Below are 19,117 nucleotides of genomic sequence, written 5' to 3' on the forward strand. Positions count from 1 at the left end.
GCAGAAGTGGGATAAAAGCAAAAAGCACTGCCAAGAATAAAATCCACTCTTTATTGCTCAAGCAAGTATGCCAGGCACACTGTATGTGTTTCACTTGTTGGAAATCTTGAATCCTCCCAACAGCAACCACTGCCTTATGAGGAACATACTATTATTACCCTTGTTACCCTTATTTCACAGATGAGAAAATCTACACGGGGAAGGAATTGCCCCTCCCAAGGGTACACAACTAGCAAGGGGCAGAGTTGGGATTTCAACTCAGGTTTTGCCAGACTTGTGACCACTCCTCTGCATGAAGAAGTAGAGCCCATGGAATAACCAGGGAGGGAAAGATGCTTGGAAGGGGTTTTCCTGTATTCTTTTAGTGGTAGGGGTAAGACCTTAGCCCACGTCCCCACTCACCCCCAGTGATGCAAGGATGGGGCTGGGGTAAAACCAGGGTGAATTTGTACTGTCATGTCATTGTTTTTATTAAGCATTAAGGGTTGGATCTAGGCAGGTAGGGGGAAGGCAAAGTCTTGGCCAGAGATATTCTGGAGCCAGCAAGTGGGAACCACAGGTCGAGTTGGGTGTCACATGTCAAGGTTAGTTGGCCTGAATGGTTTTTCGGATCCAGCGGCTATATCTGCAAACATCGGTGTAGACTCCTGGCTTCTCCTTGGAGCCACAGGGAACATTACCCCATGACACAAGGCCTCGGAGACGGTCTCCACACACCAGCGGACCCCCGGAATCACCCTGAGGGAAAGAGGGAGAGAATCAGATACAGGAACACACACAGAGAAAAGAAAGAGTGATAGGGCCGCCCAGTTGGCTCAGTGAGTAGAGCCTGTGACTCTTGATCTTGGGGTTGTGAGTTTGAGCCTCATATCGGGTGTAGAGGTTACTTAAGAATAAAATCTTTAAAAAAGAAAGACAGACAGACAGATAGGGAGACAGAAGGACATACATGTAGAGAGGGAAAGGGAGAGAGACACTCAGAGATGGATAGACTTGGGGACAGAGAGACAGACAGACACACACACAGTCAGAGGCAGGGAAATAGAGAGTCTGAGGGAAACTCAGAAATGTGGAGAAATAAAGAGAACACCAAGACCCAGAGAGGCATGGAGAGAAGAAAAGAAAAAGAATAAAGGCTAGGAACAGAAACTGAGAGCCATGCGTCCGGCTCCCTGCTCAGCAGGGAGTCTGCTTCTCCCTCTCCCTCTGCGGCTGCCCCTGCTTGTGCTCTCTTGCTTGCTCTCTCTCTGTCAAATAAATTAATAAAATCTTAAAAGAAGAAGAAGAAGAACAACAACAACAACAACAGAGACTGAGAGGTGTGGAGAGAGGCAGAAGTGCGGAGTGAGGTGGAGACAAAAAGAGAAATAGATATGTACACACAAAATAAAATACATCGCGTGCATGGTTTTACATTTCTATTAAAAATGCGTTATATTTATATAAATCTATTCATATAATAGTTATGTTTATATATGTAAATGTACATGTAATGAGACAGAAGGAGAGAGAAAGAGACCTAAAAAGACAACAAACTTCCAGTTACAAGGTAAGTACCAGGGATGTAACGCACAACATGGTGACTATATCACACCGCTTTGTGATATCTAGGAAGGTTGTCAAGACAGTACACCCTAAGAGCTCTCATCACAAGGAACAAAAATTTTTCTTTTCTGTTTCTTTGCTTTGCTTTCTCTTCTCATTGAATCTACAGGGGATGTTGGGAGCTAACTAAACTGACTATCGTAATCACTCTACACATATGGAAGCCCAACATCATGCTATACACCTGAAAATTCTACACTGATGTATGGATGCTGACTGTATCTCAACAAAACTGGGGAGAGAAAAGACAGCTTCAGAAATGGGTTTGTCTGCTAGCCCTTTCTTTGTGTCCAAGTTGCTATGTATCACTGTTCCTAGCTCTGTCTCTTTCTCCCTCTTGACTGGTCTCTTCAGGTCCCTCAATGCACTGGAGTAAATTTTTTTTTTTAAAGATTTTATTTATTTATTTGACAGAGAGAGACACAGCGAGAGAGGGGACACAAGCAGGGGGAGTGGGAGAGGGAGAAGCAGGCTTCCCACTGAGCAGGGAGCCCGATGCGGAACTCGATCCCAGGACCCTGGGACCATGACCTGAACCGAAGGCAGACACCTAATGACTGAGCCACCCAGGCGCCCCGCACTGGAGTAAATTTTGACATAAATAGGAGAGAGCCAGTGGTTGATGGGGAAACAAAAAAAGCCCAAGTTAAAGGAGGCATTTGGGAATGGGGATGGAGCCCTGTCTCTCCCTGGCTGTGGTCCACCCACCTCCAGAGCTTGGTCATCTCCAAACAGGACGGTCCCCTGTTTGAGGAAGGACAGTCCCCTCACACCATCTGCCTTCTTACTGCGTCTCTCTGTTCTTGATCTCTCTATCTCCATCTTTGTCTCTGCATTTCCTGTCTCTGCTGGCTGTCTTTATATCTCTGCCTGTTCCTCACTGTGTCACTGAGTGTCCAACTGAGACTCCCTCCCCGGGATCCTCTCCCAGCATGTCTCTGTAAAGCTCTATTTCGGCCTGTGTGTTTCCTCTCTTGCTGTCTCGGTCTTTGGCGATGTAACCGGAAGGTCCTGGTGGCCTCACCTGGCAGGAATCCTTCCCGTACTTCTCATCCCCGGCACACACCATGTTCTGGGTGATCTGACTGGGGTAGGCACGCTCACACTCCTCGCGGGACACCAGGTGGACGTATGCACACTGGATGGTGTTAGGGAAACCACCTGCAGAGAGAAATGAGCCGGGCTCGCTTCACAACCCGTCTTTCCCACGTTCCCCCCCCAGCAATCTTCCAACCTCTTTAAGTCCTCTTGGTCCTTATTTCCTACTGGTTTCCTTCGTCCTATTTGTCTTTCATTCATAAAAACCCATTTCCATTGGCCCTGACTCCTGATTGGTCCCTCTTTACATCGTTCTTTCCTCCCATTGGCCTGTCTTCCTCATTTAATTGCCCCTTCTCCACTAGCCCTCATTTCTTATTGGTTTTCCCTTTCTCTTAGGTCCTGCCTCGACTTGTCGCTGTCACTGGTCCCACCTTCTTCAATAGTTCCAGCTCACCTCTAGACTCTCTTCTATCAGTCCCTCCTCCACCTTTTCATCCTTCATTGGACCCTTCTTTCCTGTTGGATCATCCTGATTGGCCAACATTGGTCCTTTCCTAACTGGTCCCATTCCCCCCCCTCATTGGTTCTCCCTTCTTATTGGCTCTTAATCCAGAGGTCTACCCCTCATTGGTTCTTTCCTAAATGAACCCCCCCCCCCCACCATAGGTTCTCCCTTCCTATTGGCCCTTCATCCAATGGTCCATCTTCCTTTTTTGGCCCTTCACTCACTGGCCCAACTACCTTCCACGGTTCCTGCTGACCTACTGGACTTGTTTCTACCCCATTCCTTCCTCCAGTGACTCCTCTTGACCTCTGACCCTTCCTCAGTTGGTTCCTCCCTATTATCACTCTCCACCCCATTTACACTCTCAATTCATATCTTTCTGGGGGCTGCCCTGCTTTATTGATCTCTCTTCTTCCATTAGTCCCTCTTCCATTATCTCTTCTTGATCATCTGTGCATCCTGATTGGTCCCTTTCCATCATTGGCCTCCTTCTTGATTAGAAGGTCCCTCTTCTTTGATCCTTTATCTTATGGCCTATCTCTCCATACCATTCACCCACGGGTCTCCTTTCTCCACTGGGCTGTTCACTCGTTCCTTCAACTCCCATATTTGCCAACCCTCCCCACTGCCCCATTGGCCCTCACCATTAGCCCAGCTCCTCCATAGCCTGTCACCCATTGGCTTGCTTCCCCATCACCCTCCCCCTACTGACCATCTGCTGTCTTGCCCCAGCCTAGGATGTGGCAGCTGGTGTGGTTGGCCCAACAGTCTTCCTCCAGGGAGAGGGGCTGGATGCGTTCAGAGAATTTGGCTGGTCGAGCCAGGTGCAACAGCATGATGTCCTGGTCATGAGTGGCAGCATTGTAGCCAGGGTGGGCCACAGCCCGGATAACAGAGCTCTGCTCCTGGAAACTCTCCCTTTGCTGAAGGTTGTGCTTCCCTAGGTAAACCTGAAGATTCCTGGGAAAGAGGAGGGCTGGGTCTTACCTGGAGCCCTTGGGCTGCAGCTGAGACTCCAGAAAGGGCTGTAGTGGAAGATGGGGGTGGCTTTGTGTACCATGAACCGTCTGGCCTGTTCCCCTCACAATCTTCCCAGCTCCGAAAAGGAAAACTTCATCCTTCCAGAATAACCTTCGAGATTTTTCTTGACTCTCTTTGTTTCATGCCTCATATCCAAGCTGCCCAGAAGTCCCTTTGGCTCTCCAAAGTATATCCAAGATGTGACCACTTCTCACCTCCCCCACTGCTACCATTTTGGTCTGGAGCCATCATCTCTTACTGGGACTATGGCAGTAGGCACCCCACTGGACTTCTTGCTTCTGTGTTTGCTCCTCCACAGTCCATCCTCCACAAAACAACCAGAGAAATTTTAACAACATAAAATATCCCACCTCCTCCTGTCCCTCCTCTGCTCAGAACCCTCCCATGACTCCCATCTCACTTAGAGTAAAGGCTGAAGTTTTCACCCTGACCCACAAGGTCCTGCACATCCTGCCCCATCACCTCTCAAATATCACCTCCTCCCACTCCCTCTCTCATTCTGCTCCAGGCACCCTGGCTTCCCTGCCTTTCTTTGAATACAGCAGTCATCCTCTCACCCCAGGGCCTTTGCACTGGCTGTTCCCTCTGCCAGCAACTCTTTTCCCCACACATCTGCATGGCTTTCTCTCTCACCCTCTTCAGATGTCACCTTCTCCACGAGGCCTTCCCTGATGATCCAATTAAAGTGCAAATATCTACCCTAACAGGCAAGTCCTTTCTCCCTGCCTTCTTTGTCATCCAAGAATCTACCATCACCATCTGATATACTATCGATGCATTGTTAAATATTTACTTATTTTATTGTCTCTCCTCCTACCATAGCAGCACTGTCCAATAGAACTTCCTCAGTCATGCAGCTGCTTGATATGGTGGCCACTAGACACAGGCTGCTACTGAGCACTTGATGTGTAGCTCCTGGGTTTGTCATCTCATTGCATTTTTCTTAATGTAAATTTAATTAGCCAATTTTGGCTACTGCATTAGGTAGCACAGCTCTAGAATATCAAGATGGGATTTTTGTTTTGTTCAGATACAGTATCCTCAGTGCCTAGACCTGCATCTATCATATATGATAGACATCCAACAAATATTTGTGAAATGGATCAAAGAGTCACTCCCTTGCTCAGAATTCTCCCATGGCTCCCCATTGCCCTTGGAATAAAACTCATTCCACCATCCTCTGCCCCGCTGTGAACTGATAACTTTCTTAAAACACTCCAGACTGTTTCAACCTCAGGGACTTTGTCTTTGCATTTCTTCTGCTCTGAACGTTCATCCCCCTTCTTCATTTGTCTACGTTTTCTCATTTTTCATGCCTCAGCTTGGACTTCATCTCATCAGAAGGCCCTTCTTGACACCCTCCTCCATCTAAAGTAGGTACCTCTGTTCTTTTCTCTCAGGGAGCCATCCCTGTTCTTTTCCTTCACGGGACTTAGGGTAATTTGTAATATGATTTTTCGAGGACTTGTTTGTTAAATAACTGTCGTTCCGTGCCTTCCTTCTCCTGTGTTCCTAAGGACAGAGACTCTGTGTATCTCTCTCATCCACTGCTGAATCCCCACTGCCCAGCTCAAATCTGGCACTTAGCAGATGTCTTGATCAGTGTGCACCAAATGAATGAATGAGAATGGTGGGAGGAATGCCAAATCTCCCTAAGCGTAGGGGAGACCAACCTGGGGTCCTTGAGTCCATAACCTTGCATGATTAGACCCCTCCCCCCACAGGAGGAAGTGGCACGTGTTGGTTTTCAGACACTTGAGTTGCCACTTAACTACTTCTCTGAGCCTCAGTATCCTCATCTGCAAAATGGGGCCAGGAGTCCCTTATTGTGGAGATTCCAGGAAATGTATATAAGCTGCTTAACTCAGCACCTGGCTGGTAGCACTGAACAAAATGGCAACTGTTAACCTAACTAGTGATCATTAGGGCCCTGAGGATTAGTCCTGGTCCCTCTGTGCTTTTCTGCCTATGCCCGCTTTTTGGATGATCTCATCCCATCCTGTGTTTAAATGCCCCTTATTTGTGGATGACCCCTTAATGTTTACCTCCAGGTCTGACCTCTCCTCTGAGCACCAGCAGCCCACCCTCATGCTTCTTGGACATCTCCCTGGTATCTCAGGCTCACCTTGGCTAGAGCAAAATGTCTGACACTCCTCTGCCCATATCCAAACTGGTTCTATTTCCCTCTCCCAGAGCTTAGAGAGACTCAACAGAACATCCACTTGTTTGAGTCAATACCTGGAGGTCAGCCCTGCTTCTTCCATCCCACATCACCAAGTCCTGCTGGTCTCAAAATACCTCCCAAGGTTTTCAACCATCCTCCATCCCCTGGTCCAAGCCATCATCCTAGGTCATTCTACATGCATCCCTTCATCTCCCCTTGCTCAGCCCACTTTCCACATGGTGGCCAGGATGCTTTTAAAAATGTAAATCAGGGGCGCCTGCGTGGCTCAGTTGGTTAAGCGTCTCCCTTCAGCACAGGTCATGATCCCAGGGTCCTGGGATCGAGTCCCACATCAGGCTTCCTGCTCAGCTGGGGGCTTGCTTCTCTCTCTGCCTGCCATTCTCCCTGCTTGTGCTCTGTCTCTCTCTGTCTCTGACAAATAAATAAATAAATTAATTAATTAATTTTAAAAATCTTTTTTAAAAATGTAAATCAGATCCTGCTGCTTCCCTGACTGAAATTTTCCAGTGGTTTCCCACCTCACTTAGAATAAAATCCATCATTCCATCACTGCCTACAGGGCCCTGCAGCGTCTGATTCCCCACTTAGAAGGTCAGTCCATAAAAGCAGCAGTTTTGCTTATTTTCTTCACTGCTGTATCCCCAGGGCTCCAAAAAAGTGCCTGACAGATATTTAATGCTCAGTGAAGTACTGGCCAGATGAACCTGGTTATCAGATGCCTTGTGCTAGGACGGGGAGATGTGTGTGTCCTTTCGCGCCTGAAATCTGTAAGACACCCCCGGGGTCTCATCGCAACCACGCCTCACTCATGGCGTGGAGACTCACGGTTTTTTGCAGTGGGCAGCAGTGAGGACCCACAGTGGATGAATGAGGACCCCTCCGCAGAGCAAGTGGCCTGACGTGTAGAGGGCAGCTTGGTAGGGGTGAGCTGTCTGCTCACAGGGTCCACCGTGCAACACCTTATTCTGTTCCTCCGCCCAGGCTGAGAGAGGAAGGGTCTGAGTCAGGGAGGAGGTCTGGAGACACCAGGCGAATCCCCCAGTGTGAACCCTAATGCCCCATTCCAGTGCTCCAGGTCATCTGCACCCCACCCCCATCCTCAGATTCTTCCCCCGCTTTCAGACCACCTCCCACCCCCTTCCCGTCTGCACCCCACTTCCTCCTCACTCCAAGCCCACCCCACCTCCATACCTGTGTGAATCCCCATCCCCAATTCCAAACCTTCCCATCAGCAGCCCCCTACCCGCCCCCCCAACCACCCCATCCCATCCCTTTTTCCACCTGCAGCCTTCAGGATCAGTGCCACAATCAGCGTCTTCATGCCCATTCCTGAGAAGGGAAATCAGATGCTCCTCAGGCACCATCTCAGACCCCCTCAAGGCCCCTCCTTCATCCTCCCCCTCCCCAGCCTGCACGCCTTCCTGACCCTTGACCTCCATCCTTCCCCTGGCCTCTTGTCACTCTAACCATGTCTTCCCTTCTGGGGTCCCATGAAAGCAGGTTGAGTAAGAACCCAGAACCACACGTGGTGGTCTGTGGCTCACATTACGCGTCTCTTACTTCCCTGGGCTCTAGCGTGCCTGCCTGCCAACAGGCGGGGATGGCCCAGGAGGGGTCCTGACCTTCTTCCCTCCCCTTCTGAGCTCACAGTGTCACTCACCCCAGCACCTGGAGGTTCTGGGGTGCAGTGTGATCTTACCTGCTGGGGGCCGGCTGCCTGGGGGCCCAGAGGACTCCTGGCCGACGGGTTCTTGGGTTGGGACGGGGATAGCACGTGTCGCAGGTGGACAGACAGAGGAGCAGAGAGGGTCAGAAATGCAGGGAGTTATGGGGAGAGACAGGACACCGAAAGCAGAGAGGATGCACAGGAGACAGAGAGACAGACAGCAGAGGATGTATGGGCTGTGGGGCCCCAGGCCAGACAGACACCTGGGCCTCCTGGCCTCCCTGGAAGAGGCTGTTCCTGTCCACAGACACTCCTGGTGCTTCCTTTTAACCCCTGTCTCCCCAGGTCCCTGAGGCAGGAGGCTGCCCCACCCTTTCCTCCTCACCCAGACCTCCCACACACATTCCTTGCATCCCCATGTCCCCGTGGCTCTGCTCCTGATGACCCCTGACCGGGCTTCCCGGCAGGGGAGCACCAGTCCCTGAGTGCACTGGGAGCCTGGACTCCCGGGACTGAGGGAGGAGAGGTTAGGGGTCTGGACTGCAGGGTCTAACGGGAGAGGAGGAGGGGGCCTAGAATTCTCGACCTTCAGGAGAAAGACCTGGGCACCTGCAGTTTTGAGTCTAAAGGCGGAAAGGCGTTTGTTCTCAGTCCCTAGACTTGTAGGTCCTTGCGCAAGAAGATATCTGGGGACCAACAACCCAGGCAAGTGAACAGTGCCCTCTGGCATGCAGGAATCCCCCCGCCTCTGTCTGTGAGCACTCTAGGCCTGCAGACCCTCACTTCTGGGCCTGCAGACCCTCACTTCTGGGCCTGCGGCCTTCAGGCACTGGAAACCAGGCCACGCGGGCCAGCGGGGTTGGGGTGATTCACGCACCTGCCCGTAAGTCCCTCTGTGGGTGCTGACGACCTCCGTGTCCCCACCGTAGACAGCAAGCCAGTGAGAAAGCATGTGTCACCGAGCTGGCACCCGCCTCTGCCCTGGGCTGGGGCGCAGGCCCAGTGCTGTGGGGAAAGGGGCCTCAAACAATTGGGCTTTGTCCGCCCCCGGCACCCAGTGCCATGCTCCCGGCAGCTCCGTTTCTCAACCTCTCTTCCGGGCAGGCAGGCGGCTGCGTCAATAACGTCCCTTTGTCCCTGTCTGACAGTCCTGTTGCTGTCCTTTCATTGTCCACCCACTTCTGCCGGATATCAGGACGTTTGACCTTCCTGGCCCCCCTGCTCCAAGCCTGCCCACCTGTGAGGTCTCACTGTCCACCTCTGTCCCTGGCCGTAGTGGGGGTGTCTCCACCTCCGTCTCTCTCTCTCTCGTGCTTTCCTGTGTTCATCTCAGGCTCTGTTTGTGTCTCTGTCCCTCTGCCTCCTTCCCCATCTCTCTCTGTCTTTCTCCCAATTCTGCCCAGAAGCGAGTCAGATCCCTGGGGAGCCAGGGGGATGCTGTGGGGAGCCGTGGGACACAGGAGGGTCAACACGGAGGGAGAGACTTAGGACTAAGCAGGAATGCAAGGACACTTGAGAGCAATGTGGGAATGTGAGATGGGGGCCCAGCAGCTATGGAGGGATCCAGGACGATTTGAGGAGGTGCCTACGAAGCTGGATCTTGAATGCTGCGCCCAGTGTTGGGTGTTGGTCCGGAGAAGCAGGGCAGAAGTCCTGGCGTGTGGCGGCCATGGGGGGGGAGATGAGGATGGATGTGATGAGCACAGGGCATGAGAAGGAAAATGCGGGGAAATCACTGGAGATGAGGACCACTGATATCACTAATGTCCACCTCAGCACCAGCTCGGGCCTGGCACTGGGGGATGAAAATCAATACTCGGCAGTCAACATACTCTCGGGCTGCTGCTCTGCCCCCAGCTTCCCCCAGGCCCCTCACGCTCACGTTCCCACTGAATTCGGCATCTTCTCAGAACCCACCACCCTCCTGGACACCAGGCTGGATCGCTTACAGCCCGGCCCACCGCCTCCTGTCCGTCCCCACGACCCGAGCCCCAGCTCAGACCTGCTCATCTCCCCACGGACCATCACCTGGGCTCTTCCCCCTTCTCTGTACCCTTCACCTGACCCTAGAGGGGTCTTCCTGCACCCAGAGCTGACCCTGGCCCTCTCATGCTCATAGCACTTCCCTGGCTCTGCCATCACCCCTGGGACAGAGTCCCAGACCCTCAGTGGGGAGTTGGAACACCTTCAGCATCCACAGCAGTCCTGGTCAATAGAAATATATTGCCAAGTACAAATGCACTTTTAAAATTTTCTAGTAGCCATCATTTTTTTTTTTTAAATAGTAAAAGGATGGGGTGCCTGGGTAGCTCAGTTGGTTAAGTATCCGACTCTTGATCTCAGGGTCATGAGTTCAAGCCCCATGTTGAGTTCCACACTGGGCATGGAGCCTATAAAAAATAATAGTAAAAAAAAAAGAGAGAGAGAGAGGAGCTCATTTTAGTATTTCATTTAGCCCAATACATCCAAAACTGCAATGTGAAATCAAAATAAGAACATTTGAAAGATAGTTTGTCTTCTTATCTTGTGCAAAGTAAGTGTTTGGAATCCGATGTGTCTTCCATTCACAGCACATGTCAGTTGGAACTTGTCACATTCCACAAGTTAGGAGCCACGGTGGTGAGCAGCTACTGCATCGCACTGCCCAGCTCTGCCCACAGATCTCGTGCTCCAGGCATGAAGCTTGCTCTCTCACCTCTGGGCCTCATCCATGTTATTTCCCCCCTCCAAATGCTCTTCTCACCTTCTCCTGACCACAACTTGTCCTTCAAGTCTTTGCTTGGGCATCATCTCCTTCTGGAAACCTTCCCTTGAACACCACCCAACTTCCACCTCCTGCAGTTGGGTTAGTCACTCTCTCACTCAAGTTCCCACAGCAGGTGCATCCCTCAAGTCATCCTGGACCGTGAGCATCTGGATCCATGTCCATCTCCCCCACTGGATTGTGAGCTCCTTGAGGGCAGGCACTGAGGCTGACTCACCCCCCTGTGTCCCAAGTGCCTTCATGGGACCTGGCCCAGAGGACGCCTTAGGAAATGTTGACCAAATGACTAAAATGTCTTCATTACGCCCACTCCCATTTTACAAAAAAGAAAACTGAGACTCAGAAAAGGAAGTAAATTGCTCAACATCCAACACCCAGGAAATGGTGGGACCTTTTGGATTGGAACTCAACTTCCAGTGTGGAGGTGGACATGGCCCGTCTTTTGGAGCTCCCACGGGGTGTCCCTTAGCACAACAGGGGATGGGAGGGCTTGGGAGGAGTTGTTGAGAGCCTCGTGGGAAAGGAGGGAGGTGATAGGTGGTGAGGAACTCCATATCTAAGAACCTCTAAGAGAGAGAATAAAGTCCCCAACTGCAGGCGTTTGCCAGTGACCTTTATGGTTTTGTCCTTGCCACGTGCCATGCATTATTATTTACAGGGTATTTTCCCCCAAATTGACATGTAAAATGACAAGAAAATTTTGTGAGAGTGTAAGCAGGAAAAAGTGCCAGAAATCATGGACAATAAGAACCAATACTCACTGAAGGCAATGTTCTAGCACTCTCTGAATATTAAATTTATTTAACCTTCATAACAGACCTGGGAAATAGGTGTTATTCCTTTCGCTTCAAGGATGAAAGAAAGGGGATTAGGAAGTAATGTGCAAGGAGCTGATAGGTGCCCAAACTGGGGCTGGAATCCAAGAAGGCTTAGTTCTGGAGTCAGTGCCTTTAACTACTATGTTGTACTGTCTGCCCAAAGAGAAAGGAAGTTATTTCTAAAAATCCACCAAAAGTGCTATCCCAAGTCATTACAAACCAACCCACCTCCAGACTTGTAGGGAAGGCCAGGTGGCTCCAGGCTGATTTAGTACAACTGCAACGTTTCATTACTTTTTCAAACTTTAGATGAATATTGATTTGAGGTTGTTTGCTGGGGGGAGGGGAAGTTGATGGATCTTCAAGGAGACGGGTGGTCAAAAACCCTTGACATTCCTTAAACTTGACACTGATCTAGAGGTAGGAAGGGTCAGGGGTCTGGACACCTGAGTCTGAGGGGGGAGGTGCTGGAGGCGGGACATTAGGTCTGAGGGAGGAGGGGCTGGGGGTCTAGACTCCTGTGTTTTGTGCCAGGAAGGGGCTTTGCCTCCTGTGTGTAGGGAGTTGGTGGCTGCAGGATTTCTGCAATATGAGGAGGGGTGGAGGAGTGGGGGGCTAGGAGAGACTTGCTAGGGAGATGAGATGAGAGGGGAAGTATCTGGAGGACACTGGTTGAGAATTCTGGGGGAGAAACTGGAAAGACAGGCAAGAGGGTGAGCCCTGGGCTGGAGAGGATCCCTCTGTCAGCAGCGTCTGAGGTGTGACTGCCCAGGGAACCTTTGATGGTAGGAGGCCAAGGGCATAGCCAGGCTTTGAGTCACAGGGGACTCCTCCCTCCTCCTTTCCAGAGGTCCCTTCCCTTCCTTCTTTGAGAATAGGAGCCCACCAACCCAGATCCCCAGCCCCCTCTTCCTCTAGCACCCCAGATGCCGTTTTCTCACTCTGGGTGGGCTGCTGTGGGACCCTGGTATCCCATCCACCTGCCATCTCTACCCGTCCAGAAAACACCCCTCTCTTCTGGTTTTGCCACCTGTGAAATACTCAGGAACACTTTCATATCCTTTTCCACCCCAATGAAACAGGCTTATTATCTCCTCCCTCCGCCCTTCCTTCTTCCCTGTCCAAACTTCTCTTCCTTTCTCCAACCCATTTTACAGATGAAGAAAACTGCAATCTGGGAAATGGATAGAAATAGGTCTCTAGGCAGGAGGCAGGGTGAGGGCTCAAAATCGGATGTCTCTCCCTCTCTTAAGGGTTCCTCGTCCCCAGCCTCAGATCTTCAGAGCTTTCCCCCTTCATTTTCAAGTTACAGAAGTGCACATCTACAGAAACAGAAATGGAAGGAAGGAGGCACCCCACAACTACCACCGCATGAGTTAGTAATGTGTCTTTTCAGATTTTATTCTGTAAACATTTCATTTTACACGGCTAGAGTCACATACCCGTTTGTATCTTTCTTTTTTCTTGTTCCATCATATAACACAAACATTCTTGCATAACACTAACAATTCTGCCAAGTTATTATCCTGAACAGCTTCCTAATATCCCTGTCCCAAACAGGCCTATTGTTTACATAAACAATCCACTAATTTGGGACACGTTCAGTGTTTCCACTGTTTTGCTATGATAAATAATGTGATGAATTCAAACCTTGCTCCACACTTTGGATTTTTTTTTTTTTTTTTTTTTTTTTTTTTTTGAGTAGTATCTTCCTCAACTAGAATCACAGGGTCAACGATCTGGTAAATAAGGGTCTCAATCCACCATGCCAAACTGCCTTCCATAAAAATGGCACGATTTACAATTCCACCGGTTGAGAGTGCTGGTCTCACTGCGTCTTTATCAGCACTGAGGTTTCCGCGTTTCATGCTGGTTTTAGGTCTTTGCTAACTTGATTGGTTTACACATGTGGCGTATTGTTGAGGTTTTAATACGTCTTTGAGGAAAGGTAAAGTCAAATATGACTACAGTTCATCACATCCTTATTTCTCTGAATTTCTTGTTGAGGGCGTATGGTTGGAGAGATGGGAGGGATGCAGAGATTAGCAATGCTTTCTCATGGTCTCATTTATCCATCTGACGTACTTGCAGACTTGGGTATAGACACCTGGGTCATTGGGTTGGCCACAAGGGAAAGTTCCCCAGGACACCAGGCCTTGCAGGGTACCTTTGCACATCAGTGGTCCCCCTGAATCACCCTGGAGAAGAAAGAGCAGATTAGCTTCTGTTTCGGAGCAACCACCATTCACTGGACATGTCCACCTCTGCAATTATCACCTCTTTGTCCTGCCAGACCGTGGACTTCTACCCTGGCCAATGGGAGAGACTCATGGTCTCTGGGCACCAATAGGAGAACAGGAGTTAGTGTTGTCACGGGGAGAACAAACCAGTTCTCTGAAGACATTGGCTTGAGCCCCGGCCAATGGGACCAATCACTGGAAGGGGGTGGAGCTTCCAGGGGGTCGGAGCCCCATTTACTTTCCACCTTTAAGGACTCTGCGCCAAGCCAGAGGGAGAAGGAGCATTATCTCCAGAGAATGGGTGCATGCCCCTTGAGCATGAAAGGGGGACAGGGTGGCCCTGGAAAGCAGGGGCAGGACGGGCGACATAATTCAAAAACCACAGTGCAAAATGAATATGCAGCCCCCTTTGTTCAAAAATTATTAAGAGATTCAAGACAGCAACAAAAGTGCATTAAATCACTTGTGTGGGACTCTCCCGAGTATGAAGCCCTGTGCCACTGCACAGCTTGCATATTCATGGAGCCAGCCCTCACTAGGGAGAAAGGGGACCCCTGCTGCCCACTCTCTAGGACATAAATCCCTGTCCATCCCCCCCATCTCTAACACACACCATCCCACCTCCCCTGAAAGCTGAGGGTGCAGATGTGAGCAAAGAGAGTGGGGTACTGAAAGAAGGGTGGAGAGGAGAAGGCAGGAGGAGGGGGATAGAGAAGCAGAAATGTAGGGGGTGGGGAAGGAGCAGAGATGGACACAGGTGGAGACGGGGTCAGAGAGAGAGAGAGAGATCCCAAACAAAGAGAGGAAGACAACGTCATTCAGATACAGAGAGGAGGTTAAAAAGATGAGGAAGGGGGAACAAAGAGGGGGAGAGATAGTTCCTTCCCTAAAACCAGGCCTGGGATGAGGTGGAGGAGACAGCTCCAGGCACAAAGTCTCAATAATTTCAATAAATAATATTTTAATGCAATGCTTGAAAAAAATCAAAATTTAGTATGAAAAAGTCCATGATGAGCACGGTATCCCAACCTTAGATAAAGACAACGTCAGTACAGTGCTGCATTGCACCATTACTGTAGCCCGAAGCAAATGAACAATTCAGTTAAGACTCTTTATCCAAAATTCTGATATATTGTTCATCATGGGCTTTTTGCGTGGATTTTAATTTTTAAAAATGTTGCATTAGTAGAATATGATTTATCTTGGCACCCACTTGAAGTTTGGCCTGCAAGCCATTGCCTTACTCATCTGCCTGTCCCAACCCCATCTTTTCCACCGCCATTCTGCCCCATCCCCAGGGTCATGTCAGCCTCCTGGGCTCCCACTACTGCCCCAGACAGAGAGCAGGGTAGAGAGAGCTAGGAAAACAGGCCTTGGGGTAGGGCGGGGGTACAAGGGAATTGCTCAGCACCAAGGTCAGGTGTACAGATTTCTGGATGGAGGGAAAGACAGGGGATCCGGGGCTGGGGATGGGTTGACTCTCACATTGCAGGCGTTGGTCTTGGAGTTGGGGATGCCAGCACACAGCATGGATTTTCCCAGTAGGTCCTTATAAACCTTCTTGCAATCCTGGGAGGAGATGAGCTTGACATCCGTGCACATGAGCTCTGATGGAAAGGTCACTGGTGGGGAGAGGGGAGGTCAGTCAGAGGCCTGGGCCTGCGGCCCCCTGAGTACTGATGGAGAGAGGAAGAGCCTTGGACCCTGAAGGAAGAGGGGGCTGGAGGCTCAACACTCAAGTCATGAACTGGGGCCTGACTCCTGGTCTCCGGGGTCTGAGGGAGGAGTTAGGAGCCAGGGTTCTTGGGTCCCAGAGGCAGCCTCACCATCAGGGCTGGTGGTGGTGCCCCAGCCAGAAACGGTGCATGTGGTCCCAGGGGGTTCACAGCGGGAGGGCAGGTTGACTTTCCTCACACTCGATGATAGCCTGGCTCGTCTACTTAGCTTCACAAGCATGAGGTCATTAACGTGGGTCTGAGTGGAGTATCCGGGGTGGCGGAATGACCTTGTGGCCCGGATCTTCTGAGCTCTATTATCACCCAGCTGATCACTGCCCATGTGCACGTTGTATTCACTGGGAGAACAGAGTGACATTCAGAGAGAAACACTATGATTGGGAGAAGGGACAGGGACCTCAAGGGAGAGAGACAGAGACCCCAAGAGAGGGCTGCAGTGTCCCTGCCATGTACCTCATCATGCAGTGGGCAGCAGTGAGCACCCACTGTTCATTGAGCAGCACACCTCCACAGTGGAGCTGATTGCCTCTGAGCAGGGCCACCTGCCAGGGTTGGGAGCCTCTTGTACATGGGACTCCATCAATAATCTTCTCCCCGCTCTTGTCACCTTGGGTTGGATAGAGACAAGGAAGAAAACATGGGTAGCAAGCATTAAGGGGGCTGAAGAAGCAGCCGATGGATTTGGAGAGAAAGATGCAAAGAAACAGAGAGGCTTGAGAAATGCAGAGGCAGAAAGAGAACAGCACAGAGAAAGCCAGACGTGGAGATGGAGAGAGACAGAGGGAGCCTGCTCATAAACCCAGGAAGAACATCTTGTCTGGAGGCAACCACAGAAGCTGATGGGAGCAATACTGAGTGCAGGAGATGGCTCGGAGGGCACAGAGACCCCAGGAGTCCGAAGGAAGCAGGAAGAAAGGGGACAGGAGGTAGAAAAGTCTTGTCTTCCTAGGAGGAAGCTGTAGCAGGGGGAGGGTTCTGACCCAGGAAATCCTTGGAGAGAGGTGGGGGTCAGCAGGGACAATGGGAGGCCCCAGGGGTGAGGTCAGACCTCCCAGTCCAGCCCTCACCTTGGCCAGCAGATCCCAGGACTAAGGTCAGTAGTAGGATCTGCAGGGGCAAGAGAAGGGATCCTGCCATGGTGGCCTCTCTCAGCCTCTCCGGGGACTGCCAGGCAAAGCAAGGGTCTCTTTTGCGGGGGGCTGGGAAGGACAAAGAGTTCAGGTAGCAGGAGTCCAAGTCCAGCCCCTCCTACACCAGACCTAGAAGTCCAAATCCCCAGTTCTTCCCCTACTCAGATCCAGGAGGCCAGGCCTCCAGACCCCCCCCCCCCGCCCCCCCCCCCCCCCCCCCCGCCCGGGACTCAGGAATCTCAGCAATCTGTCCCATCCCTCCTCATCCGCAAGTCTAGATCTTCCCTAACAGACACCAAATTCCAGACCTCCAGTCCTTCGTCTCTCATAACCAGGATTCCAGCCACCCCCTCCCCTTAGAAGCAGGAGCCAGCTGTCCAGCCAGCCTCATCCCGCACCCCAAATGAGACCCCTTCTCACCTCCGGAAGGTCTGATGTGATCTTGGCTCCAGTCTCAGTTGGGAGCCAAGCGTGTCCAGCCCTGTGCAGCGCGGCCCTCTTATACCACCCCCGTCCCCACGCCCGCCCCAGCGCCCTGGGGTGCAGGCGGAGCCGGCTCTGAGACGCCCCCATCCTGCGTTCGCAGTTATCTCGAAGCCCTGAGGCAGCGAAAGCAATTGGCCACACTCAATTCTTTCTCCACCCTCCCACTCCAGGCCAGGGTCGGGCGGTACCCAGCTAGTTCGCCCCGCCCATTCGGGCCCTCCGTCCTGGTGGCTGCTACAGATGAGACCAGGTGTTGGTTCTGAGGGGGGGCCTCAGGAGGAGGAGGAAGGAACTGCAGAGCTCAGGGAATGTCCTCTTCTGGGGCCATTTTCTTGTCCTCATTCCCTCTCAGGGGTGGCCTACACCCTGTACCCCAATTCAGACCAGCCTGTGGGAATTTGTCCAGGCTGGATCCCGATGGTGTCTTTGAGCCTGAACCCACTCCCAGCCCTGATATAAGGATATGAATTAAAAAGAGAGTGCTTTCCCTAATCCCACCCTACTAAATGTTCACTATTATCAATTTAGTCTGTGTTCTTATATTATACACAGATTTCTGTCGTATTGTGTATTTATAACAAAGAACTCCATACTTAAGTATTATGTGATAGAACTTTTTTTCTCTGTAAAATACCTTGAACAATTTTTCCTTTTAGTATATTTAGATAATTTCCTCTTTCTTCCTAAGAATTGCATAGTATTCCATTCTACGGATGAACCATGATTTATGTAATGTGTTTCAAATTCGTGTATTTTGGATAGTTTTCATTATAATAATGCTGGAATGAACTTCTTTGTACATTCGTCTTTGCTCCTGTGTTTGTTCAAGTATTCATGGAACATCTACTCTGCCAGAAATTCTTCTGCTCCTGGGGACACAGCAAGCAGTCAACAAAGCAGATAAAAATTCCTTCACAGAGGCTCTCCTACTGTGGAGACCATGAATAAAAAAATAAGTACGTAAAATATATTATTTGTTAGGTGGTGGGAAGTGCCATGGAGAAAAATATAAGTGGGAAGAGGGATAGGGAGTTATTGGTTCTCTCCACTCTCAGAGATCCCTGGGGTGATTAATATTTGGAATGATGATTGGAAAGACTCCATATGAAGGTAATATTTGAGCAAAATCTTGAAGGAGGTGGTGAATGGATCCATGTAACTACTTGTGGGTAGTGAGTTCCAGGCAGAGCAAACAGGCAGGTGAATTAGGCAAGGGGTGTGACTAGAATGTTCTAACAGGGAAGACATTTTTGAGTGGAGCTGAATGAGCAAGGGAGACAATGGAGGCCGAGATCAGAGACATAACAGGACTCAAATGACATAGAGTCTTGAAGACCAAGGTAGGACTTTAGCTTTCACTTTGAGTAAGATGGGACACTGTCTGATTATTACTTGAAGGCAAATTCCTAAAAATGGAATTGACCCCAACTTCTAAATCAGATTTCCAAAATGTAATTGGTTCCTCAGCTATCAGCCCAAATCTTATCTCAGTGCTGATCCAAACCCAATTCTACCTTCGTTCCATAATCTGACCCATAATAGGGGCTATTGTTTGCTCCTTCTGCCTTTCTATGAACACCTTAATCTTGCTTGGATAATCTTTTGTCCTTATCATGACGATAAGTTTTACTGCACCAAACATGAAACCCATATTCTGCTTGTCAGTGACTGGCTTAGAAATAGACATGAGAGACAATGAGGCATGAGAGGAAGATCACTGGGGCACTTCTGGAAAAGACTGTCTTGTTTTCAAAAGAGACATCTGAAGAGTTCTCTTTTCTTCTGCCAGATGATGTCCCTGATGTAAATTATGGAACTGTGGCAGCCCTCCAGGAACTATGGAGCAAAGTGGCTGGCAGACCAAGCCGAAACAGTGAAGGCTGCCAAACAGAGAGATGGA

At 50.4% G+C, this 19,117-nt stretch overlaps 2 protein-coding genes across 5 annotated transcripts; both read right to left on the reverse strand.

Annotated features, from left to right (window-relative positions):
- Positions 1–16: 16 nt before the first annotated feature.
- KLK6 (kallikrein related peptidase 6) lies at positions 17–9,033 on the reverse strand. 2 transcript variants are annotated; one of them, XM_027617360.2, is made up of 7 exons: positions 8,921–9,021; positions 8,077–8,127; positions 7,659–7,706; positions 7,203–7,359; positions 3,864–4,111; positions 2,630–2,766; positions 17–738 (listed from the first exon to the last, which is right to left on the reverse strand). In XM_027617360.2, exons 3-7 carry the CDS (start codon positions 7,702–7,704, stop codon positions 586–588), a joined length of 741 nt encoding a protein of 246 aa, XP_027473161.1. In that variant the 5' UTR covers positions 7,705–7,706; positions 8,077–8,127; positions 8,921–9,021; the 3' UTR covers positions 17–585. The 2 variants fall into 2 exon arrangements, with proteins under 2 accessions (XP_027473161.1, XP_027473160.1); XM_027617359.2 differs by lacking the exon at positions 8,077–8,127 and having other exon boundaries at positions 8,921–9,033.
- A 4,310-nt stretch (positions 9,034–13,343) lies between these two features.
- Positions 13,344–16,738, reverse strand: KLK7 (kallikrein related peptidase 7). Of its 3 annotated transcripts, none has more exons than XM_027617364.1 (5): positions 16,669–16,738; positions 16,055–16,208; positions 15,692–15,939; positions 15,351–15,487; positions 13,344–13,823 (listed from the first exon to the last, which is right to left on the reverse strand). In XM_027617364.1, the coding sequence occupies exons 1-5, from the start codon at positions 16,736–16,738 to the stop codon at positions 13,668–13,670; spliced, it is 765 nt and encodes a 254-aa protein (XP_027473165.1). In that variant the 3' UTR covers positions 13,344–13,667. The 3 variants fall into 3 exon arrangements, with proteins under 3 accessions (XP_027473165.1, XP_027473163.1, XP_027473164.1); XM_027617362.1 differs by having other exon boundaries at positions 16,055–16,214; positions 16,666–16,738; XM_027617363.1 differs by having other exon boundaries at positions 16,663–16,738.
- Positions 16,739–19,117: the final 2,379 nt, after the last annotated feature.

Source organism: Zalophus californianus, chromosome 17, assembly GCF_009762305.2.
Source record: "Zalophus californianus isolate mZalCal1 chromosome 17, mZalCal1.pri.v2, whole genome shotgun sequence".
NCBI classification, from domain to species: domain Eukaryota; kingdom Metazoa; phylum Chordata; class Mammalia; order Carnivora; family Otariidae; genus Zalophus; species Zalophus californianus.

Bases quoted from the DNA above. Each gene is read 5' to 3' on its own strand.
- KLK7 (XM_027617362.1), bottom strand. From the start codon at position 16,738: ATGGCAGGATCCCTTCTCTTGCCCCTGCAGATCCTACTACTGACCTTA. The intron at 15,940-16,054 runs GTACATGGCAGG...CTGTTCTCCCAG, and splicing joins GCTGCCCACTGCATGATGAG to TGAATACAACGTGCACATGG. The intron at 15,488-15,691 runs GTGAGGCTGCCT...TCTCCCCACCAG, and splicing joins CACCACCACCAGCCCTGATG to TGACCTTTCCATCAGAGCTC.
- KLK6 (XM_027617359.2), bottom strand. From the start codon at position 7,704: ATGGGCATGAAGACGCTGATTGTGGCACTGATCCTGAAGGCTGCAG. The intron at 4,112-7,202 runs GTGAGTCTCCAC...CCTCTTTCCCAG, and splicing joins GCTGCCCACTGCAAAAAACC to GAATCTTCAGGTTTACCTAG. The intron at 2,767-3,863 runs GTCAGTAGGGGG...TTCTCTCTGCAG, and splicing joins CTGGGGCAAGACAGCAGATG to GTGGTTTCCCTAACACCATC.